General features: G+C 42.5%; 1 protein-coding gene across 2 annotated transcripts in view; it reads right to left on the bottom strand.

The window, feature by feature from the left end:
* Positions 1-25396, bottom strand: part of LOC134351244 (unconventional myosin-Id-like) — a 135583-nt gene that overhangs the window by 94127 nt on the left and 16060 nt on the right. For both annotated transcript variants that reach the window (XR_010019105.1, XM_063057340.1), the window contains exons 3-8: positions 24871-24964; positions 23002-23167; positions 19089-19142; positions 15922-16017; positions 7965-8081; positions 486-692 (exon numbers count right to left, since the gene is read on the bottom strand). Coding sequence is in view for 1 of the 2 variants with exons in the window: in XM_063057340.1 (XP_062913410.1) it covers positions 486-692; positions 7965-8081; positions 15922-16017; positions 19089-19142; positions 23002-23167; positions 24871-24964 (734 nt within the window). In the remaining variant the exon portion in view is untranslated. The remainder of the gene's footprint in view (positions 1-485; positions 693-7964; positions 8082-15921; positions 16018-19088; positions 19143-23001; positions 23168-24870; positions 24965-25396) is intronic.

The following is a 25396-nucleotide window of genomic DNA, read 5'->3' as shown; positions in this document are numbered from 1 at the left end:
TCCACACTCGCAAAACCCTTTGAGTGAGGAAGTTCCTCCTCATTTCTGTTACGTATTTCACCTTTCACCTTAAAGCTATGACCTCTAATTCTAGTCTCACCACAAGTCTGCTTGCATGTACCCTATCTGTACCCCTCATAATTTTGCATTCCTCTGTAAGATTTCTCCGCATTCCCCTACACTCCATGAAGTCCGAACCTCTTCAACCTTTCCGTGTAACTCAGGTCAAGTTCCAACAACAAACTTATAAATTTTCTCTGCACACTTTCAAGATTATTGATATCTTTCCTGCAGGCGGGTGACCAGAACTGTATTGTTGTTAGTCCACATTTTTAGCTGAAGTCCTTGAAGTGAACTTTGAACCCATAACAACCTGATTAAGATATAACGGCGTTGGTGCTAAGCTATGTCTCTCACTCAATTTGTGGCATTCCTACAACACTCAAACAATAGATACACCCAGACTCACAAGCAAATATTTCTACCTTAGCGAAAGCATCCCTGCCATACGTGGCTTCCTGGGACGTGTGCTGCTTTTCAATTACTTCACCCCCTCCTGCAGCTACAGTGCGATGGAGAAGTGTCTTCTTTACGGTATCTGGCTCAGTCATTGTGATCTCTGCAATCTGAGAGACCAGGTCTTCATTGCCGATTGAGACAGTGTCACCTTCTGTGACAAAAATCAGGTTCCCCTATGAAGATCAACAAAACCAGGAGTCAACAAAGTCTTGGAGGATACTGACAACACGTGCATGAGAGGAATCATTGGAGCTGCTGCATCTACATGATACTGGAGCCTATACAAATGAATTAAGAATTGTATACTCAGATGTATTACGTACATGACTTCTAGGTACACACTAAAGAATCCTGGAATGCACTATTCAATTGAAGACTGAGCCAAATGGATTTACAAGACTGATGGTGACAGAGTTTTAGCACAAAGACGAGCAAATCTGCAGGTGCTGGAAATCTAAGCACCACACACAAAATGCTGGAGGAACTCAGCAGGCCGGGCAGCATCTATGGAAAGGAGTAAACAGTCGACATTTCGGGCCGAGATCCTTCATCGGGACTGGAAGAGAAGATGAGGGCAAGAAGGTGGGGGGAGGGGAGGAAGAAGGATGAGGTAGTAGGTGATAGGTGATAGGTGAAACTGGGAGAGGAGGAGGGGTGAAGTGAAGAGCTGGGAAGATGATGGATGAAAGACATAAAGGGCTGGAGAAAGGGAATCTGATAGGAGAGGACAGAAGACCATTCAAGAAAGGGAGGGGGGAGGAGCACCAGAGGGAGGTGATTGACTGATAAGGAGAAAAGGTGAGGGGGAAAGGGAATGGGAATGCTGAAGGTGGAATGGTAAGGCAATTACTGGAAGTTCAAGAACCAATGTTCATGCCATTAGGTTGGAGGCTACCCAGACAGAATATAAGGTATTGCTCCACCAACCTGAGAGTGACCTGAGAGTGGCCTCATTGTGGCAGTAAGGAAGCCATGGACTGAGATTTCAGAATGGAAATGGGAAGTAGAATTGAAATAGGTGGTCACCGGGAGATCCTGCTTTTTCTGGCAGATGGCACGTAGATGTTTGGTGAAGCGATCTCCCAATCTACGTCGGATCTCACCGATACGCAGGAGGCCACACTGGGAGCACCAGATACAGTAACTGACCCCAACAGACTCACAGGTGAAGTGTCACCTCACCTGGAAGGACTGTTTGGAGCCCTAAATAGGAGTGAGGAAGCAGGTGTAGGGGAAGGTATGGCACTTGTTCTGCTTGTAAGGATAAGTATCAGGAGGAAGATCAGTGGGGAGGGACAAATGGACTTGGGAATCACGTAGGGAGTGATCCCTGCAGAAAGCAGAAAGTGGGGTGGGGGGAGGGAAAGATGTGCTCGGTGGTGGGGTACCATTGGGGATGGCAGAAGTTACAGACGATTATATGCTGGATGCGGAGGCTACTTTGATGGTAGGTGAGGACAAGGGGGGACTCTATCCCTGGTGGGTGGTGGAGGATGGGGTGAGGACAGACAAGTGCAAAATGGAAGAGCTGCAGGTGAGGCAGTGTTGATGGTTGAAGAAGGAAAGCCCTTTTCTTTGAAGGAGGAGGACATTTCATTAGTTCTGGAGTGAAAAGCCTCATCCTGACAGCAGATGTGATGGAGACAGAGAAACAAAGAAGGGGATGGCACTTTTACAGGTGACAGGGTGGGAGCAGGTATAGTCGAATAGCTGTGAGAATTCCTAGAGATGCTGCCTGGCCTGCTGCGTTCACCAGGAACTTTTATGTGTGTTGCTTGAATTTCCAGCATCTGCAGAATTCCTGCTGTTAGCTGTGAGAATTGGTGAGTTTAGTCATAGTCATAATCATAGTCATAGTCAGGGGCCCCCAACCTTTTTTGCACTGCGGACGGATTTAATATTGACAATATTCTTGCGGACTTGCCGACCGCGGGGGGGGGGGGGGGGGGGGGGTAGGGTTACCAACGAACAAGAGTAGCAGTCAAATACGTTGTTTATCGAAGACTACAATGACCATGAAGCCTTGCGCGGGCACCAATGCGCATGCGCGTCGTGACGCCGATTCCTCCCCCTCCCCAAGTAAATGCCCGGAATATAGGTGATAAGTGGGTAATACACTCAATTTTGTTTCTAAAAGGGTTTATCTAACGAATTTAATATTAAACACACAGCGCATATTTTCCTCGCATGGATATAATGATAAATCAATTATCAGGGGAGCTTGAAGTGTTGAACGAACTTCCAGTAGAAGTGGCAGAAGCAAGTTCGATATGATCATTTAAAGAAAAATTGGATAGGTATATGGACAGGAAAGGAATGGAGGGTTATGGGCTGAGTGCAGGTCGGTGGGACTAGGTGAGAGTAACGTTCGGCACGGACTAGAAGGGCAGAGTTGGCCTGTTTCCGTGCTGTAATTGTTATATGGTTATATAGGTCACTTATAAGTCAATAGCATCATAACATTTTAAGTAATATTTGGATATTAAACGCACAGCACATATTTTCCCCGTATGAATATATAAAATCATTGCAACACACCAATATCGCTGAATCAGTGGGAGACCTGGGCTTGTTTCCCTGCAACAACACCGTCCTATCGAGTGATGGGAGACAGCGATACTCAAAGGGGGTTCCTGATGTCCAGTCTATTCCGCAGGTTAGTTTTCGTTGCAGTCATTGCAGAAAACTCCGCTTCGCAGAAAAATGTTGGAAATGAAAGCAACGTTTTCAGTGCTTTCGTGGCTATCTCAGGATATTTAGCCTTGACTTTGATCCAAAATGCCGATAGAGATGTTATATCAAACATACTTTTCAGCCCATCATCGTTCGCAAGCTCGAGAAGTTGATCACCTTCCCACCCTGAAACGGATGACGCGCGAGTCATGACCTCGCATGCGTAATGGCTGATCAGTGGCCGTGACAGGGAATGAGGAAAGGTGCAGCTGACCAAATCATATCGCTTCCTCGCGGCCTGGCAGCGCATGCTCTGCGGCCCGGTAGTTGGGGACCGCTGGATGGTCATACTTTATTGATCCCGAGGGAAATTTGGTTTCGTTACAGTTGCACCAACCAAGAACAGAGTATAAATATAGCAATATAAAACCATAAATAATTAAATAATAATATGTAAATTATGCCAGATGGAAATAAGTCCAGGACCAGCCTACTGGCTCAGGGTGTCTGACCCTCCAAGGGAGGAGTTGTAAAGTTTGATGGCCACAGGCAGGAATGACTTCCTATGATGCTCAGTGTTGAATCTTGGTGGAATGAGTCTGGCTGAATGTACTCCTGTGCCCAACCAGTACATTATGTAGTGGATGGGAGACATTGTCCAAGATGGCATGCAACTTGGACAGCATCCTCTTTTCAGACATCACCATCAGAGAGTCCAGTTCCATCCCCACAACATCACTGGCCTTACGAATGAGTTTGTTGATTCTGTTGTTGTCTGCTACCCTCAGCCTGCTGCCCCAGCACACAACAGCAAACATGATCGCACTGGCCACCACAGACTCATAGAACATCCTCAGCATCTTTATAGAAGATATCAGAAGGTGAACTGTCTCCAGAGATAGAGACAGTGAGATCGAGAAATGGGATGGTGGTGTCAGAAATGGACCAGGTAAATTTGAGGGCAGGATGGAAGTTGGAGGCAAAGTTGATGAAGTCAACAAGCTCAGCATGGGTGCATGAAGCAGCCCCAATGCAGTCATCGATGTAGCATAGGAAAGTTTGGGGAGTGATACCAGTGTAGGCTTGGAACATAGATTGTTTCACGTAGCAGACGAAAAGGCAGGCATAGCTGGGACCCATGCAAGTGCATATGGCTACACCTTTGGTTGGAAGGAAGTAGGGATAGCCGAAGGAGAAATTATTGAGAGTGAGGGCCAGTCTGCCACACAGAGGAGTGCAGTGGTGGAGGGGAACAGGTTGGGTTTGTTTCCTAGAAAGAAGCAAAGCGCTTTAAGCTCCTCCTGATGGGGATGGAGGTGTATAAGGTCTGGATGTCCATGATGAAAATGAAATGATTAGGGCAAGGGAATTTGAAGTCATTGAAAAGATCCAGAGCATGTGAAGTATCATGGATGTAGGTAGGAAGGGACTGAACTGGGGGAGATAAAACTGAGTCAAGGTATGCAGATATATGCAAGTTCAGTGGGACAGGAACAAGCAGAAACAAAGGGTCTACCTGGACAGGCAAGTTTGTGGATCTTGGGTAGGAGGTGGAAATGGGAAGTGTGGTATTAGGGAACAATGAGGTGGGTGGCAATGGATGGGAGATCCCCAGAGTTAATAAGGTCAGTTATAGTGCGGGTGACAACAGCCTGGTGCTCCTTAGTGGGCACCTGTTCGAGGGGTAAAGTAAGAGGATGTGTCTGAGAGTTGTCACCTGGCCTCAGCAAGGCAGAGGCCAGTCTGCCAGACTACTACAGCATCCCCACCGCCTTATCTGCGGGTTTGATGTTGAGGTTAGGATTCATGCAGAGAGAGTGGAGAGCAGTGTGTTCAGAAGAAGAGAGGTTAGAGTTGGAGAGAAGAGTGGTAAAGTCAAGATGGTTGATGTCTTGTCAGCAGTTAGCAATGAAAAGGTCTGTAAATTCTCCCGTGATTAGGTTAGTGTCAATATTCCCTTCAGGTGTGCGTGTGTGCATGCACACACATCTTTTGCTACCAGCACAAAGAAATTCAAATTGCACACAAAAGGCTGTCACCCTCCACCTCATTGGCATGTTAAGTATATTTCATGATAGTTCACAGTCACATTTCCTTTACTGGTTTCTAATGCAGACAGTGTTGACAATGTGGAGTTTGCGGTGATGTGTCTGCAGATTTTAGAAATGGCTTATTTATACTGTTTTTATTGAAGAAATTAGTGCACACATGTTGTTGTCACCGGGCAAAAACATTGCACAGCCCAAGATTTTTGCGTCAATTGGTCATTAAAAATTAGAGGGAATATTGGTTAGGGTTTATTTGGGATTGTGAGGGTTTGGTGTGGCATGGCTGAAAGGGCTGGAAGGTCCTATATTGCTAAATAAATAAATAATATTCTATTGCCTTTTTTTGCACACAGGTTTACCTTGCAGCATCTGTTTCCCTGTGATAGTGAATTAATATTCTCACCACTCACTGGGTAAAGATGTCTGTTTTGAATTCCCTAACTCTGTTAATAAATGTTCTATTATCTCTCTTCTTGGATACTCACTTCCTTTGTCTCTGAGTAAATTAACTGATAATCTGGTAGTTAAACACACTATGAGAATTTGGATACAATTCCGAAAATACTTTGGCTTATTGAGATTTTCTCTTTCGAGTCCCATTTTTTCTAATTATTTTCTTTAAACCCTCTATGATTGATGTGGCTTTTAAAGAATGGGATAGATTAGGTATTAAATGCTTTCAGGACTTGTTTGTAGAGGGAAGTCTCTTTTTGTTTGAACAACTGTCAACTAAATATAGTTTACCCAAAACTCATTTTTTTCGATACCTACAAATAAGAGATTTTTTACGGTCTCAAATAAGTACATTTCCTAAGAGTCCTGATAAGAATCTACTAGATGTAATTAATTTGAAACCTTTCTATGATGGTTCTATATCTAATATTTATAATATGCTTTTGGGAATAAGAAGTGCTCCTTTAGATAAAATTAAAAATCTTTAGGAACAAGATTTACAGACTTCAATTTCTGAGGAAACTTGGAATCAGATTTTTAAATTGGTTAACACTTCATCTTTATGTGCCCGCCACTCTCTCCCACAATTTAAAGTGGTCCATGGGGCCCATATGACCAAGGATAAGTCTCGTTTTTATTTATATATATCTCCATCTTGTAATAAATGTAATAATGGAGAAGCTTCACTCATTCATATGTTTTGGACATGCCCGAGTCTTGGAAAATATTGGAAAGAAGTATTTCAAACTTTCTCAGTACTTCTCAAAGTAAACTTTAAGCCTAATCCTTTGACTGCTTTATTTGGTGTTGTTGGAGGAAAGGATATTACTTTGGCGTCATCTAACTTGCACATTTTGGCTTTTATTTCTCTTATGGCCAGAAGGACGCTCTTGCTTAAATGGAAAAATGCGGCCCCTCCTATTCATGCTTAATGGTTATGTGATGTCATGTCATGTTTAAATGTAGAGAAGATTCGATATCCAATCTCTGAATCTAGCCAAGACTTTCAAATATTGTGGGGACCTTTTTTGAATTATCTTCAAAACCTTTGATTTGCAGTTAAAGCACAGGTGATGACTAATAATTTTTTTCCTTTTATTCCTTACAAATCAGCTTCGGTCTTGGTAATGGGTTAAATTTTTTTAATATAATAAAACTACTATATTTCAATGTTACAAATTAAATAATCTGTATGAATATAGGGTCAGGAGTCTTTATATGCAATTTAGTATAATGTATTGATATATATATTCTTATATTCTGTATTCTTATATGTAAAATTAATAATAATAAAAACATTGGAAAGAGAATTCCTTATAGGATATTCTGGAGACTATCTTATATCAAAGGCGCCTGGTTTTGAACTTCCCCGCAAGTGAAAACATTCTCTCTAGACCCATTTTATCAAAACTCCTTGAAATTTCAGAGACCTATATAGGTCAACCCAATCATTTTCTCAAAAGAACAGAGACTGAATATGTTCACCTTTCTTTATATTTTTATACACCTGAATTTCCAGTTCCATCCTTATTTGCATTCACTCAATGCCTCTGTAGCCTTTCTATAATATGGCTACAAGAACCATGGCTCTCTGCAAGTTTAGTACAGTTTCCATATTTTTAAAATTCTATGTCTCTGGAAATAAACCTTAGTAATTTGTGGAATTTTGGTGACCTTGTTAATCTGCAACACAACTTTTAGTGATTACACTCCACTCCAGGATCCCATCTGCTGAGATACATCTGTTGATCATTTGTTATTCTTCAAGTTTTTAATACTCTGCACAATTTTATTGCAATCCTCTTCAATAATGGTATTTCCTTCCCCAAATCAACTTGGTATCATCTGCAAATGGAGAGTTGGGGATTTTGATTCCAGCATCAACATCATAGATATGAATTGTAAACGGTAGTGGAGCAGGTCCTTGTGGAATGCTGCTACCCACTGTCAGTGAACAGCTAACTTTAATTTCACAGTCTGCTCACTGTCCTGAAACTAGCAAGCTATCCATTCTGCTGCTTCTTTGATTTAGTTAGACTATCATGGAGAACCTTAGGGAAAGCCTTTTGAAAGCCGAGATAAATTGCATCTACTACGTTGCCAGTATACACTTACTGTTACTCAACATGCTTGGTGAAACAAGATTTTCCCTCATCAAATCCACACTTCACATTCATTGTTAAACCTTTCATCTCTTTCTGTTCTTTTCTCCTTTAGTAAGGTATCCTAGGGGCTTATGTAAAACAATTTAAAATTAAAGTTTATCCTCACCAGATGCAGGATGGTGGCCAAGACTTTATAGATGGCAGCGATTTCCTCTTCACTGAACCCAAGTACTTCCATTGCATTCTTCACCATCTTGAAGTTTGCTTTGTCATTAATCCCAGTCTGGAAATGGATTACAATGAACGTGAAGGTAAGAAATTCACAGGGTTAGCACCAAGCTATAGGGCGATGAATTATATAGATTTCAGAAACATTCAGGATTACTAACAACAGCCATTTTCTATGACATATTTAAATCCATGTCCCCTTGAAATTCAGTGGTATTATTTTTTGTAGGCGTTTCTATTCAGGGGCTTTGATGTTTCCATACCAGGTCATGATGCAACTAGTCAATATACTCTCCACTGCACGTCTATAGAGGTCTGTCAAAGTTTTAGATAACATGCGGAATCTTCTAAGAAAGTAATGTTGCTGCCTTGCCTTCTTTGTAATGGCATTTATATGCTGGACCCAGCAGAGATCCACTGAAATGATAACACTGAGAAGTTTAAGATTGCTGACCTTCTGCATTTCTGATTCCCCGATGAGGGCTGGCCCACGGCCCTCTAGTTTTCTCCTCCTATATTCAATAGTTAGTTTCTTGGCCTTGCTGACATTGAGTGAGATGCTGTGGCAATACTCAGCTAGACTTTCAATCTCCCTCCTACATGCTGATTTGTCACCACCGATTTGGCCAACAGCAGGGGTGACATCAGGAAACTTAAATATGACATTGGAGCTATGTTTAGCCTCGCAGTCGTAAATGTAACGTAAGTAAAGTAAAGGGCTAAGCACATAGCCTTGTGGTGCACCTGTGCTGATGGCGATTCTGGAGGAGATGTTGCTGCCAATCTGAACTGAGTGAGATCTGCAAGTGAGGAAATAGAGGATCCAGTTGAAGCAGAACAAGCACCAGCAGAATCAAAGACCTCACCCACCCTGCAGATTCCTTTTTCTCCTCTCTCCCATTGGGCAGAAGACACAAAAGCCTGAAATCATGTATTACCGGACTGAACAGCTTCTACCCCTCTGCTGTAGATAGATACTTTATTGATCACAAAGGAAATTACAGTACAGTAGCATTACAAGTGCGCAGATGTAAATATTGGAAGTGAAGTAGAAAGAATAAAAAATAAGTTACCACAAACAGACTAACAGAGAGGGTCATCACTTCCCTGGCTATAGGTTGACTCATTATAGAACCTAATGGCCGAGGGTAAGATTAACCTCATATAGTGCTCTTTGGAGCAGCACAGTTGTCTTAATCTTTTACTGAAAGTGCTCCTCTGTTCAGCCAAGGTGGGATGCAGAGGGTGAGAAACATTGTCTAGAATTGCCAGGATTTTCCATAGGAGCCTTAGGAAGTAGAAGCATCCTGGCTCTTGTACTCAGCCTCTGTGTTGGTGCTCCACTCAAGTCTGTCATCCAGGTGCACCCCAGGTACCTGTAGGTCCTTGCCACATCCACGTCCTCACCATCAATAGTAACAGGGAGCAGTGCAGATTTAGTCTTCCTAAAGTCCATCACCATCTCCTTTGTCTTACTGATGTTGAGCTGCAGATGATTCAGCTTGCACCAGCTGGGCCCTGTATCCATCCTTGTGTCTCCGTGCATACGTGATGTGCAAGCCTCTATTGTCTATGATCGTCAAACACTACTGAATATTCGGGCCTCTGTCGTGGACTTACTCACTCAGGATTCTGGACAAAGAAGCTTTCACCGCTCTCTACTTTCCCAACTACCTGAAGGTATATGGGCTCGGCCCTGCGGCTGCCACCATAGGAAACGAGCTAGGAGGCAGAGTAAATGTGCAGGCGCCTCGGTTAAGCACAGGAATCTTGTCCGCTTTCACTCGAAACCAGTCTACCTTCTGCAGCTCGACGATGTTGGACCCGGTCGGCCACGTAACTCCATTTCTCGGCACTCCCTCGAGACCAGGTATGCCTTTCGCCGACCGATTATCCCAGACACAGACCTGGACGCCAGACCACTGCCCTGCGGGCTCCCCGTCAGGCCACTTGTGAAGCATGGTGGAGTTGTCTTCCAGAACCTCCGCCCTCTGGCGAGCGAGCCATTGTCAGATTATACTGCTATCCCAGTCAAAATGGCTCTGACCAATGCGAGATCCTTATCCAATAAGACTTTTATTCTCAGTGACTTCTTCACCGTCCAAGGATTGGATTTCTTACTGGTGACGGAAACCTGGTTAAGCACAGGTGAGCTTGCTCCACTTGTTGAACTCTGTCCAGATGACTGTAACTTTTTTAGCATGCCTAGACCCTCCGGACGCGGAGGGGGTCTAGCCGCTGTGTTTAAGAAACATTTTAATTGCCGTCTACTGAACTCTGATTATTTCCCCAGCTTCGAGGTGCAATTAATTAAAATGGGCCTGGTCAATCCCCTCTTAATTGCTCTTGTGTATTGTCCACCAGAAATACATAAAGATTTTATCACTCAACTTGCGGACTTCCTCTCAAATACTATGCCCAACTTTGATCGAGCTCTGATTCTTGGTGACTTTAATATTCATGTTTGCTGTCCCGCTAAGCCTCTCGTAAGTGACTTTATGCATCTGCTTGAGTCTTTTAATCTGCTTTGCTTATCACTGGACCCACTCACATGCTAGGCCACACACTTGACCTGGTCTTATCGTCTGGTTTTCCGATCAGCAATGTGGAAATAATTGATGCGTGTCTGTCGGATCATAGTGCTGTTATGTTTGATGCTTCTCTGCCTTTTTCCCCTACTAAATTTCATCTTCCTGGACATTGCTCTCATTATGTTAACTCTTCGAGTGTCAATAAGTTCTCTGAGGCTCTCATAGCTGTTGCTAATACCTGCACTATTGAGGCTTTCCTCCCCATCTCAGCACTGAGGAACGTACTTCCTTATTTAATACCACCTGCTCCTCTATTCTGAATACTGTTGCTCCTCTTAAATTCAAAAAGCCTAAGCCTAAAGGTCTGCGCTGGCTGAATGACATCACCAGAGCCCTGAGGCGGAAATGCAGAATATCCGAACGAAAGTGGAAGCATGATGAGCTTCAAATTTCCTTCGAAATTTTGAGAAATAATCTCCACAAATATCAGGATGCAGTTAAGGCTGCAAGAGCAAAATACTTTTCTGACCTAATTTCTAACAACTCTCATAATCCCAAGGTCTTACTCAGTACCATAAATTCTGTCATTTGTCCTGCCCTCAGTATTAGTTTAGATGTGTCCCCTGCTAAGTGCAAAGAACTTTTAAAATTCTTCATTAGCAAAGTTGAAGACATTAGAATGAATATTCCTCCCCCTATCTGTGACCTAACTGTCTCACTGGTCTGTTCATCTAAACTGGACTGTTCCCAACCCATCACGCTACCCTCCCTTACAAAGATTGTTTCCACCATGAAACCTGCAACCTGCCCCCTTGACATTGTCCCCACTGCCCTCCTGAAGGATGTCTTTTACATAGCCGGTCCCATCCTCTCTATTATCAACAGCTCCCTGGCCACTGGTACCGTTCCAACCTGCTTCAAGCGCGCTGTGGTCCAGCCCCTCCTGAAAAAACCCAACTTAGACCCTACCTTACCTAGTAACTACAGACCTATTTCTAAACTTCCATTCTTGTCAAAGGTTCCTGAAAAGGTTATTCTTAGTCAATTGTTGCCCTACCTACACCAAAACAACATCTTGGAAAAATTTCAGTCAGGTTTTAAGGCTTATTATAGCACACAGTCTGCCTTGCTGAAAGTGTACAATGATCTCCTCCTCTCTACCAACTCAGGTGACTCTGCCATCCTAATTCTTCTTGACCTCAGCGCAGCATTCGATACTGTGGATCATGCCATTGTAATAGACCGTCTCCAGTACGGGGTTGGTGTTGATGGCACTGCCTTGAACTGGTTCACATCCTACCTCAAAAATAGAAGCTTCTCCATCAACATAGGCAGATTTTCCTCTTCTCCAGCTAGTTTCTCCTGTGGGGTCCCACAAGGTTCCATCCTAGGTCCCATTCTTTTCTCTATATAAATGCTTCCCGAGCCAAATCATTCAAAAACACAACATTTCCTTCCATTGTTATGCTGACAACATACAGCTTTATCTCCCCTTGAAACCAAACGACCAGTCAAATCTAGTCAGCCTCATGAACTGCCTTGAGGACATGAAGTGTTGGATGGCACAAAACTTCCTACAGCTGAATGAAGGCAAGTCTGAAGTTGTCCTATTTGGCCCCCCTGACTCCATCAAAGTGATGACCAACAGTCTTGGTAACCTGTCCACCCTTGTCAAACCCCACGTCAAAAACCTTGGTGTGATATTTGATTCCACCTTTAAGTTTAACAAGCTAGTTAATGGAGTAGTAAAAGCCAGTTTTTTCCAGCTTCATACTATTGCCAAAATCAAGTTGGTTCTCTCTTTCAAAGATTTCGAGAAAGTCTTCCATGCCCTTATATCCTTCCGCTTGGACTACTCCAACTCCCTGTATACTGGGATTAGTCAGTCGTCCCTGTCCCATCTGCAACTGGTCCAGAACGCTGCAGCCAGGCTCCTGACAGGTGCCCGGAAGAGGGACCATATTACTTCTATCCTGGCCTCTCTCCACTGGCTACCAGCATGGTTTAGAATTGATTTTAAGGTTCTTCTGTTTGTTTATAAAGCCCTAAATGGGCTGGCCCCCTCCTATATCGCAGACCTTCTAAACCCTTATTCTACTTCCAGATCCCTCAGGTTGGCTGACTTGGGGCTCCCGGCTGTCCCGTGATCTAAACGTAAGCTCTGGGGTGACCGTGCCTTTGCTGTTGGAGCCCCTAGACTATGGAACAGCATTCCCCTCCCTATCAGATCTGCCCCCTCCATTGACTCTTTTAAGTCCAGGCTCAAAACTTACCTTTATTCACTAGCGTTTGAATCTCCCTGATGTGGCTGATTTTTGGCTTGTGCCTAGGCTCATGTATTGTTTATTTTGTGCCTATAAGCTGTGTGCCTTGTTGTTTATATCTGTGTTTCTCGTATTTGTGATTTTAGCTACCTGTTATGGTTTGTACAGCACTTTGGTCAACATAGGTTGTTTTTAAATGTGCTTTATAAATAAATTTGACTTGACTTGACTTGACTCCCTTTATACACCCAACTATTGCTGAGTCATCAGAGAATTTCTACAGATGACATGACTTAATGTTGTATCTAGAGATAAGAGTATTGGATGGTTTCCTAGTATGATAAACTGGATTGTTGACCTCATAATCTATCTCATTATGACCTGCACCTTCTATTCTACCTGGAGTGTACTTTCTCTGTAACTAACACGTTTCGTCTGCATTCTGCTATTGTTTTCCTTGTACTAACTCGATACAATTTTGTAATGAATTGATCTGCATGGACAGTATGCAAGGCAAGCTTTTCACTGTACCACAGTATACATGACAAGAGTAACCAATTTAGCAACTCTATTGATCTGATTCCCATCCTTGTGTTGGAATTAAATTGCTGACATTTTTTAACTTCAGTGAACTGGGTGTTGATGCTTTTGACCAAGTCAAGACTATAACCATATTACCACAGAAACATATAACAATTACAGCACGGAAACAGGCCATCTTGGCCCTTCTAGTCCATGCCGAACTCTTACTCTCACCTAGTCCCACCGACCTGCACTCAGCCCATAACCCTCCATTCCTTTCCTGTCCAAATATCTATCCAATTTAACTTTAAACGACAACGTCGAACCTGCTTCAACCACTACTCCCTTTTTCCTATATTTAGAACAGCAATACATTGAGAATTCATCAGCCGTCAACACAAGCAAAAACAAATTAGGAAAGAAGTAAAAAAATTTGTTTGATTTTCTTTTTAAATGGTAACCACTTCCTTTCTAAGGACTGTGGACGTGTTTGCATCAGGGCTGGTCTCTTGCTGATACAGTACTTCCTTTTTTTCAAACCAGTTCACACTAATGGTCAGCCTGGATCCCAGCTGTATGTTAACAGTACCATTGCCCACCTTGACAGAAGAAATGTCCAAACTGAAACCTGATTCTTCTTGATCGTCAGGTGCCTGACCCAAATAAAAAGTCATCTCCGCACTTTCAGGGATATATTCACACTTTCATGTATTTTCCCCTTGTAACAAATCTCTAGCCTCCCTGCCAACCCTGACCCACTGAAATTCATCAAAACAGGTTCATGGCAGACTCCTTCTCCATGGCCCTGCACTCGTTTTTCAAACATCTGGATTTTTAAAAAAATGTCTATGTCATTCTCCTATTTAGTGATGGCAAGTCCACTTTCAGTGCACTGATCCCAAACAAACTCATCTGCAGGCTCCTAGACCTAGGATCCAGCATCCCACTCTGTAACTGGATGCCTGACTTCATGGTCAAAAGAGGATGATCTGTAAGCATAGGCAGCAACACTCCTCCACAATTATTCTCATCACCAGTGTCCTGCAAGGCTGTAATCTCAACCTCTTACTGTATTTCCAATACACTATGTGGCCAGTTTCTGCTCTAACTCTGTTTTACAACTTGTACATGACACCATCATGGGGGGCTCGATCTCAGGCAATGACGAGATCAGTTCAGCAGAGAGATAAAGAGTCTACTGGTATCAAGGCAACAATCTTTTCATCAATGTCCTCAAACAAAGGAGCTGGTCATTGACTTCAGGAAGTGGGGCGAATCCATGCTGCTGTCTCTATCAATCCTGCTGAGATGGTGATGGTTGAGACTTTCAGGTTTCTAGGTGTAACTATCACCAACAATTTGTCCTGGTCCAGCCACAAGGATGCTACTGAATGCTACACCAATGCCTCTACTTCCTCAGAAGGGTAAGGAAAAGTAGCATGTTCCCGATGACTCACAGCAGTTTTCACATGTATAGGAAGTAAGCTTTTCCGATACATCATAGCTTGGTACAACAACTGCGCTGCCCAAGACCACAAGAGATTGCAGAGAGTTACAAATGTAGCTCAGTCCGTCACACAAACCAACATCTCCTCCGCTGACTCTGTCTGCCCCAGGGAATCCACTAACATAATCAAAGACCCTTCCCATACAGCCATTCTCTCTTCTTTCGCTCTCATCAGGCAGAAAATATAAACGCTTGAGGGAACGTACCACCAGGATCAAGGCCAGCTTCTATCCCACTACAGTAGTAGGCAGCCATCGATCCCAGGGGATCATGGGTTTGCCCCTCTGGTGGACTGTGTCCTCTCCAGGGCACAAGGCTGTTGCTGGTGCAGCAGGTTTCCCCCTCTCCACGTCACTGATGTAGTCCAAGGGAAGAGCAAGTGCCGATAGAGCTCGGCACCTGTGTCGTCGCAGAGTTTGCCAGAGTGAAGTTGTAAACAACATCATACTGCCTTAGGGATCCCAGCTCCGGATTTCTTCCTCGGGGTTTACTCCTGAAGCCTTTCCCATGGCTGGGTATGGCCGCAAGACAATGAAGTTTTAAAATCAGAGTTTTCCTTCTCCTAGGCAGGCTGCCGTCCAAGGTTGACGAGACTCACCCGCCCAAAGGTGAGACTATTGAAAAGGCATACGCTAAACGGTGAACTCTTGACCTCCCAATCTATCTCGTCATGCCCTTGTACTTTATTTGTCTACCTGAACTGCATTTTCTCCGTGAATGTAACTGTTTTCCTTTTTAATACCTGTCTGGATGGAATGTAAAACAAATAAAAAACTCACTAAGTCTTGGTACATATACCAGGCATACATGCTTCATGGGATGTAGGTATATTCCTTCTATCATCAAGTCTATCAAGGTCGTCATCTTAGTGACATTGATCTTTCAAGTTCCTGCTGGAAATGTGTTTGGGAATACTTCAGATTAACTTGGTCCTGATTATGAAACATACTATCTCGGAGCCAAATATCTAACTTGTGTATGTGACTCCAGCTATTGCATGATATTAGAAACTTATAATTTAGGTCGGCAAGGTAACTGCAATACTGAAGCACTCATCCTGTGTCTACTTACATTGGCAGATGCTCCCTCTCTGGTGAATACGTACTCCGTGGTGTTTCTCTGCAGGTACAGGGATTTCAACAGTTCATCAGAACCACCCAGTAAAAGCTGGAAACAGCAAGACAGATGAAAGGGATTTATAAAAAATACATTTGATCCAGTGTGCAGGATTAATGAGTGCACATGATTAATTCTTTACAAGGCACCATTTTTAACACACAATTTAAAGCTTGTTTAAATGGGGCAGACTCTGAATTAAATTGAAATCTGGAATGTATATAATATGCAAAACTTTCTCCCTGACATATTTTGAAGACATTTGGCAATTTGATACAAAAATTTGAAATTGCTAATCATCTCCCTTTCTTTTTAGTTTTGTTCTTGAATCAAAAGCAAATTTGGAAGTCTGCATCTATCTCGTATCCTAAGATGCCCTGCCATTTTAGGATCAAGCAATGAATGAAGTGACATGCAGCCTAATCAAAGCAGGGTCTCAAGGTCCCTTCATGGTAGGATATTCAGTATATTTTTAAAACAATCCATCAGATTTGTGCTAAATTCCCAGACCTGTCTACATCTGAGAACAATGTTCTGGCAACAATGTTGCACTAACTATGATAAATCAATGTCCAACTCTAAAAATATATTCCATAGCCCAAGTAGTCTTTGAAATGTGTAAAGGTGTAGCAAGCCACGTACGTCCTAAATGTGGTAGGAAATGAAACCACACCATCTTAGCTAGACAGTTTATTCTTATAACCGTTAAAACTCATTGTGAAAAGTAATGGTTTAATGCTGGTTTTTGCAAGTCTAAGTGCCCATTTGTTCATTTAATTTTCCTGAACACCCGGATTCCATAAATTTAACACGTAAAGCACTAAATTATAAATAATAATTCCTACTGTTCACTTACCATTTAGCTCGAATTTCCACCTATCAGTCAATAGTTGGCAGCTGCACATTGTTCATGGAGGGAGAAGGATGTTTGGGTGCAGCAGCCGTGACAGCCAGAGGAAGTGTGGTGTGTTTGAGTTCAATTGATGGCAAACCAAACAGCTGCAAATAGAAACCTGCAGCTGAGTGAAGCCTCCATTCCAGTACAGCCTGCATCTGAGGGAGTCATCTTCAGTTCTTCAACACACTACAACTGTTAAGCAGCTAACTTGGCTTCTTGGTTTGGTGCCTTCAGTGGTACAGCTTACTCTCAGGGTTGCCCTGTGCGGTCTTGAACCTAAACTCATTCTTGAACCAGTGACTTCTCTACTCTAGGATAAAAAGCAACTCTGAACCAAGCCTCAGATGCTCATTCAGAACTAAATACCTCACACCAATAGCTTATTCTTTTTAATCTTCTGTGGTTATTTCCATAAGTTTCTCCAGCTTCTAAGGGATTCTAAAATATTGAATACCTAAGATGGGCCCTCATGAAGTGACACCAATCAGGGGTAGAAGATATTAGCCTCCACAACATATACAGCAGATTAGTGTTACAAAGCCCTGATCGTTGCTCGGAATGCCTTCCTTCGGCTTAATGATCCAGCTCCCTATTGAAGCTAAGAGTGTGGGTTCGACCCTTTTACGTATAGTTAATAATGACTTACGTTTAGCATTTATAAATGAGAATATTCAGCACACCTCTTTCCTGAACGCAAAACGGGAAGGGCTCCTTTCGACTCAAGAATGCTGAGGTCAGGAGGGTTGAGAGAAGTGAACATTGCCAAAAGCCTGTCCTGGTCCAAACATACAGGTGCCACGGCCAAGAAAAAACACAAATGTCTCTACTTCCTCAGGAAGCTAAAAAATTTGGTATGTCCTCCATCGACCTTTACCAATTTTTATTGATGCAGCATAGAAAGCATCCTATCTGGTTGCACCACGATATGGCAATTGCCGTACTTGTGACTGTGAGGAACTGCAGTGAGTTGTCTTAGGTAAGCAGCCAGCATAATCAAAAACCGCAGCCATCCCAAGTATCCAGTCTCCCATTAGGCAGATGGTACAAAAGCCTGAAAGCATGTACCAACAGGGGCCTGGACAGCTTCTACCTTGCTGTTATAAGACTATTGAATGGTGGGCTAGTGCGATAAGATGGACTCCTGACCTTATAAGCCAACTCAATTATGACCTTGCAATTTATTTCTACCTGCACTGCAATTTCTCTGTACCTGTTACACCTAGTTCTGCAATCTGTTATTGTTTTACATTGCACCACCTCAATGCAATGCTGTAATGAATTAATCTGTATGAACAGCACACAAGACAAGCTTTCATTGTATCTTACCAATTCCAATTACCAGATTCAAATACTCTGTAACAAATCATTTTACCTCTAGTCGCACTGCCCCTCTCATCCTGCCTCCTCACTTCACCCTCCCAGCCTCCTCTCTCTCTCTCTCTAGTCTTATTAAGATCAGAACAGCTGAGGACTTCTGTGAAGTTACCTTTCGGCTTTTCCTTAAACGCTCCTTGCCTATTCCCTGATCATCGCATTATCTATATCTGCAAACTTCAGCAGTCTTCAACAGAAATGTGAAATCTGGAGCCAACCACTGAGGCTGTCCAATTCAGCTATTATGACCCCGGTTCCAGAATTCTCAGGCAGGGCAAACATCCTTATTAAGCCTTTTTATGAATACTGTGTGCTCTGATATCCACCTCTTTTCCAAACTCTAGAGAAAAAGCCTTGACCTACTCAATTTCTCCTAATATGTCAAAAACACCAGCAGTCTGCAGTGTTCACTGTAATCCTTCTAGAACAAGTACCTCCTTGTTTAGATAAGGAAACCAGAACAGTACACAACATTCTCAATATGGTTTGATCAAGAGGCTGTATATTTATAATAAAATAGCTCTACTCTCATGTTCATACTTTCTTGCATTAAAGGCCAACATACCAGTCACCTTCCTAACTGACTCTGCACCACATGGTAGCTTTTAGTGACTTGTGTGCAAGCATGCCCAGCCTGTTGGAGCCTATTTCCCAACTTGTGTGTGTTGTTCCCACGCTGCAGTTTGCTCTCCCTCCCAGCGTGGCATTTTGCTGCCATCTTTTTTGCAGGAACCATTCCAATCAGAGCGTCACAACCAACAGTCACCAGCCACCCTTTGGGTTCTGGCCTTTATTACTTGAAATTAATACACTGGGTAAATAAATCAGACAATAGCAGATCGCTTATTACCTGATAAAATGAATGGAAATTCCTTTCCCCTTTTTGTTGCACAATAACTCGCGACTAGAGAGAGAGAAACAATATTTTGTAAGTCAAGAAGAGGGTCCATGAAAATTAACAGCAATATGCCCACCAGAAAATATTAAGATGTACAACGTCCACTAGAACAAGGAAATAGAAAGTCATTTATATGAGTGAGTCATGGAATATTGAATACAGTAAAAGGTCGTTAGAGTTCACACTGGGTATGCAGTTCAATTATCACCTTCTGTTTTTATCTAACTCCAACAGTCTTTCTGTTCTTCCTCATCTGATTGCTTGGTCTAATACATTTAACTCATTGTCCTTAAACACTTCCTTTCTTAATAAATTCCACCTTCTCAGTACTCTCTACTTAATGAGCTTTATATTGAATTCCCTATTTGGCATTCTGACCAAGTGGGAAAACGTCTCTATGTATCAAAGAAAAGAACATATCTCATAGGGTCATGGAGGAAACAGGCACTTCAGCCCATCGAGTATGTGCCAACTATCAAACATCCACTTTCATTATTTGTACATGAATCCAATTTTATTCTTCCCACATTTCCATCAAATTTCCTGTAAACCACGGCCCCCCCCCCACGTCCCTGGGATGCAGAAGGAAACTGGAGTTCTCAGGGGATACCACAAAGACACAGGGACAAAGTGCAAACTCCCTACAGGCAGCACACGAGGTCACTGGGGCTATGAGGAAGCAGCTCCATGAGCTGCATCACCTTGGCTGCTTCTTCCACAATCATGATTACATCCCTTCCAGCTTAGCAGAGAATCTATCAGGAGGACAAATTCACCGTCCTCTGGGGCATGAGCCAGAGATTTTTCAAGATTCAAGCAGACGTTCTCCATTTGTAGTTTCTAGGATTGGTGTGCATGCATTGATGTCTGCAGCCTGCTGGGTCTACATCAGAGTAAAAATCCCATGGAGTGGGATGGGCTGGGGTGGGTGGGTGTTGCTGAGCGTCTACGCTAGCTCTCATTCCACTGTGAAACCCATTCCATAAGATCACCATTCGTCTCTCAGGTTACCCTTCTAGAAGCATGTGTACCCACTATCTTGTTCTTTGAGCTGGCCATTCCTGACCACTATGTCTCATTCAGAACAGCTGTGTTAGAACACCTGAACTCATGCATTGTCTTAAAGAAAGACAGCTGGAGCTCTGGGCACCGAACTTCATACAGGGAATCTGAAGTTGCCTGTGTGTGACCGCATTTAACATAAGAAAACTATTCCACACCAATTACCACATCATCTTAACGGAGCAAGGTCTAGACCCAGTGACAAGGGCTTTAAGGAAAGTGGAGTCAAGTTCTGCTGCAAGATGTTTATTATCATACATAGACATGCCCACATGCATGTTCATACATTTGCATGCATACACAGCCACCGACGCACACACATTCAGAGTGTCACATTGTTGGAAAGTCATGATTGCACTGGAGAGGGTGCAGAGGAGATTCACAAGAATGTTGTTGCTTGGCGCAGAACATTTCAGTTATCTTGAGGGAGATTTCAGAATGGGTCTGCTTTCCTTGCAGCAGAAGAGACTGAGATGAACCTATTGTACACAACTAAGCAGAGGTGCCTAAAACTAGGATAATGGGTAGAACATTTAAAAGGAATCTAAGGTATCTTCCACTGAGAGGATAGTTATTATCTCATTGAGTCATGGAGATATAGAGATTGGAAACTCCCCAAGCCCCAATCATCTGTGGTGACAAAGGTGTCTTCCTGAGTAAGATCCAGTTGCTTTCAGTTGGTCTATTTTCCACTAAACCTTTCCTATTTATGAACCAAGCCAAATATATTTTAAATGCTGTAATTGTACTACTTCTACCTCTGGCAGCTTGTTCCATATACCAACCACTCTCTATGAAAAAGGTGTACCTCAAAAATACTTTAAACGATTTACCTTAAAAACAATATCCTTTGGTTTTAGCTGCCTCTATCCCAAGAAAAGGGCTCATCATTCATCTTATTTATGTCCTTCATGATTTTATATCCCTCCATAAGGTCACCTCTCAGATTCCTTTACTCAGGAAAAAAAAACACATATCCAGTCTCTCCTCATACCTCAAGCCCTCCAGTCCTGTTAACATCGTTACTGCACCTTTCCAGCTTAATGACATCCTTCCACTGGCTAGGCAACCAGAACTGCATACAATTCTCCAAATACAGTATCACCAGAATTTTGTACAGGTGTAACATGGCGTCCTATTTCTTGTACTCAAATGCACTGCCTGAGTGGGTGTGGAAACAGCGACTCTCTCAACATTTATCTAAGAGGTAACTAAATGAGCAGTTGAATGGCCAAGGCATAGAAGACCATGAATAAAGTGATGGTAGGTGGAACTATTATAGATAAGATAGATAGATAGATAGATAGACATACTTTATTAATCCCGAGGGAAAATGGGGTTCATTACAGTTGCACCAACCAAGAATAGAGTATAAATATAGCAATATAAAACCATACATAATTAAATAATAATATGTAAATTATGCCAGATGGAAATAAGTCCAGGACCAGCCTATTGGCTCAGGGTGTCTGACCCTCCAAGGGAGGAGTTGTAAAGTTTGATAGCCACAGGCAGGAATGACTTCCTATGACGTTCAGTGTTGCATCTCAGAGGAATGAGCTTCTAGCTGAATGTACTCCCGTGCCCAACATTATGTGGTGAATGGGATACATTGTCCAAGATGGCATGCAACTTGGACAGCATCCTCTTTTCAGACACCACCGTCGGAGAGTCCAGTTCCATCCCCACAACATCACTGGCCTTACGAATGAGTTTGTTGATTCTGTTGGTGTCTGCTACCCTCAGCCTGCTGCCCCAGCACACAACAGCAAACATGATAGCACTGGCCACCACAGACTCATAGAACATCCTCAGCATCATTCGACAGATGTTAAAGGACCTCAGTCTCCTCAGAAAATAGACGCAGTTCTGACCCTTCCTGTAGACAGCCTCAGTGTTCTTTGACCAGTCCAGTTTATTGTCAATCCATATCCCCAGGTATTTGTAATCCTCCACCATGTCCACACTGACCCCCTGGATGGAAACAGGGGTCTTGATGGCCAGCATAGAATAATGGCCAAAAGGTCTGTATCCTTGCTGTCCAAGTCTATCACTGCATTGCTCTACATGTAATTAAACCCGCACATGGATGCCTGTCAGCTTCCATTCACTTATACACGAGGGGTGTTTAGACACCGATGTCCCCACCTTCTGCCTTCTCCTGACTATCCTGTTCATCCATCATCTGAGAAAGCAATATTGATTTTTTCCCTCAGGGCTGCGGAGTGAAGGAGGGCTTGAGGATGATGGGAAAGAGGCAGAGGATGGGGAGGAGCAGTGTAGGAGAAAAGGAAAGAGGGTCCAAAGGAGAAGATGTGGAGTGTAAGTTTTGGAGAGGGGTGGGTGGCATGGTGATGTGAGAAGATAGGAAGTGCTCAGGTGCTGATATTAAGTGGAGAATTATAAATTGTGAGGGGAAAGAGAAAAGCTGTAGTGACACAAGGAGAGAGGGAAAGTGAAAGAAGAGAGGCAGTGAGGAGATCAGAGAAAGCAACAAGTAGTGTTTGAGATAGATGATATTATTATATCTCAATGATATAATACATTATTATATTATCATTATCGTATTATGAGCGGCCTCAAGATATACGAAATAACAGGAGACAGACCCATAGATAGAAAAGAGCAGCAAATGTGTGAAAACCACTGATAAAATGAGTAAGATATAGCCAACTAGAAGAAGTAAAGAACGGTCCTTAAAATGTTTTTAAGAATTAAAGCGAGATATTTATGATGTACAGTGTACACTGCAAAAGCAAATTGAGGGTCTGTAACTCTAAGGAAAATAAAGGCATTGTCTTACTTTCTCGAGCAAATAATTGTTGATATGTCCACCAGTGGGGTCTCCTTTGAAGTCAAAGTTGATGTCCATGTACTTCCCAAAACGGCTGGAGTTATCATTCCGATTTGTCTTTGCGTTCCCGAATGCTTCTAGGATGCAGTTTGATTTTAGCAATGTGTTTTTCACACTTGAAATGTTCAGGGGTTGGCAATGAAATAAATAGAATAGATGGTCAGATAAAAATATTCTTCTTTGAAACTACAAATAACACAAAGGTAGCATCGACCTCAAAAACTGAAAATGAATCTCTTAGTATTAATTTCTGTTGCTAGCAGGAAGCTTCTCAATTCATCTGCCAATCAACTAATTTCATTCCTACTCCTAAATATAAAGTAGGACAACCTCATTGCTTTGCCAAGAACATGTTTTAAATAGTAGCTTTAACATTATGTAATATTTCAAAGACCTTCAGAGGAGTGTCAGCAAAGTCTAGTAGAATCAAAGAAGACAAAAATGTTAAGTGGAGATCTACAGTTCAGACAAAGAAATATATCAGTTATTCTGTTGTGTTGCATAATGTTCATACACGCTACACAGTGGAAAGTTTAAAGAAAAGAAAACATTATCAAATACTTTGTGTACCCGGTGCACACTTCCAGGAATTAGATCCAGGTACTGCATGTGAATTATGCACATATTCACACAGCCTACAAGGTGAAATCAAATGTAGTGCTTTAAAGTTAACAAAAGCATTAATATTTCAGTGTTTTAATGCATTCTTTTCAGCACGTGATTGAAGGACTGAAACAAACATCCAAAACTTGGTACTCCTACACCGAGTATTCAATCATGTTGTACTACGCAGTTACATTTCCAGGCTTAAGTCCTTTGTTCATACTCCTGTTTTCCCATTCTTGATCTTAAATTCTGGAATCTTTTCCCTGAACTTCTCCACATTGCTATGTCAAATTTAATCTCATAATGCTCTTATATTAAGTATTTATCTTTGCAGTTTATTGTTAAATATTTATCTTGCCAGAACAACACACTAGCCGCTCCCTGGATCATTTCTCCGTAACCTTGCAAATTTTTCTTCACCATATATTTACCCCATTTTATCTTGAAGGTTTCAGGAAATGTAACTCCTTTTGCAGAAAACGTATCTCGATTCCAACAACATGCTGCGCAAAATCATTTTTCCTAAGTCATTCTTAACTCTCTTCCTTTTATGTCATACTGCAACTTCTAGTCCTCAACCTCTCCACAGACAGAACAATCCACTTTGCCTCATTTTTATTTTACTTATGCTAAATCTTCCTTTGTCATCTCTTTTCAAACAGTTCCAGATTCTCAACTCCTGCCTTGTAGCAGTAGTCCTTCATTCCCAAAACAATTCTCATAAATCTGGACTCTCCTTCTCGAGTTCTCACGTCCTCCCTATAATATGGCGACCAAATGCTAGGAAATGTAGAGGAGGAGGCTTGACCCAAACACAGAGCAGCGGAGACAATTTGACAGTGTGCAACAACTTTACTTCTGCTTAACAGTGAGTGAAAAACTGCTAGATAACAAGCCACAAGGAGACTAAACAAGAGAGAACAGGTACTTAACACGACAAGACAACGGAAGGCTAAGATCAACTGGTTGAGGACGGCTAATTCATATGAGTCAACAAGGATTGTGGATGAGAGCTGGGTTTAAATAGGCTGCAGGTGGAAACAAGTGGCAGGTGACTCTTCGTAGCAGGGTGGAGACCGAGAGAAGCCTGCATGTGCAGGCCTGACTCCAAATAAAACTGCCAGAGCAAGATTCAAGGTTGTTTAATGTCATTTCGAGTATGTAATTGTAAAGGAGAAAGAAATAAAAACAGGGCCTGTGACTCGCTCTTACCTCTCAACATCTGCTCTCTGACTGGGATTGGTGATGGCAGCAATGTACTGCATTATGTACTTACTCGCCTCCGTCTTGCCAGCACCACTCTCACCTGAGAAGGAGAACAAGTAAACATCCTGTTTAATTCAGAGTCTACAGCATAGACAGTTAATTTTTGTTTCCTTGAAACTAGTAACAAAATAGAGGTCAGATGTCAGATCATTGCAATATAAAAACCCATCAAACTGGGTTTGCGTCAACCTTACTCCAGTTAATAACACTCTCACCTTTGAGCCAGGTGGTTATGCATCCGAGAAGCCCCATTCCATACCTACTGCTCAATATCCAGCTCAACAGTTTTATAAAGAGCTTAATGAGGCTGTACCTGCCCACTCAGTTGTATCGGAAAAATCATGCAACAGCCAAAGAAATCAAAGGAATTAATTGGCCTGGGACAGCAATTTTTTTTCTTCCTTCATTTGTTCTTGAATTGCGCGTAAGGAATCACAGCTAACACTTAATTGTTTCTTCTGAAGATAGCTTG

This window comes from Mobula hypostoma, chromosome 1 (genome assembly GCF_963921235.1).
Source record: "Mobula hypostoma chromosome 1, sMobHyp1.1, whole genome shotgun sequence".
NCBI lineage: Eukaryota > Metazoa > Chordata > Chondrichthyes > Myliobatiformes > Myliobatidae > Mobula > Mobula hypostoma.
The sequence above is the reverse complement of the archived record's forward strand: the minus strand, read 5'-3'. Positions and strand labels throughout refer to the sequence as shown.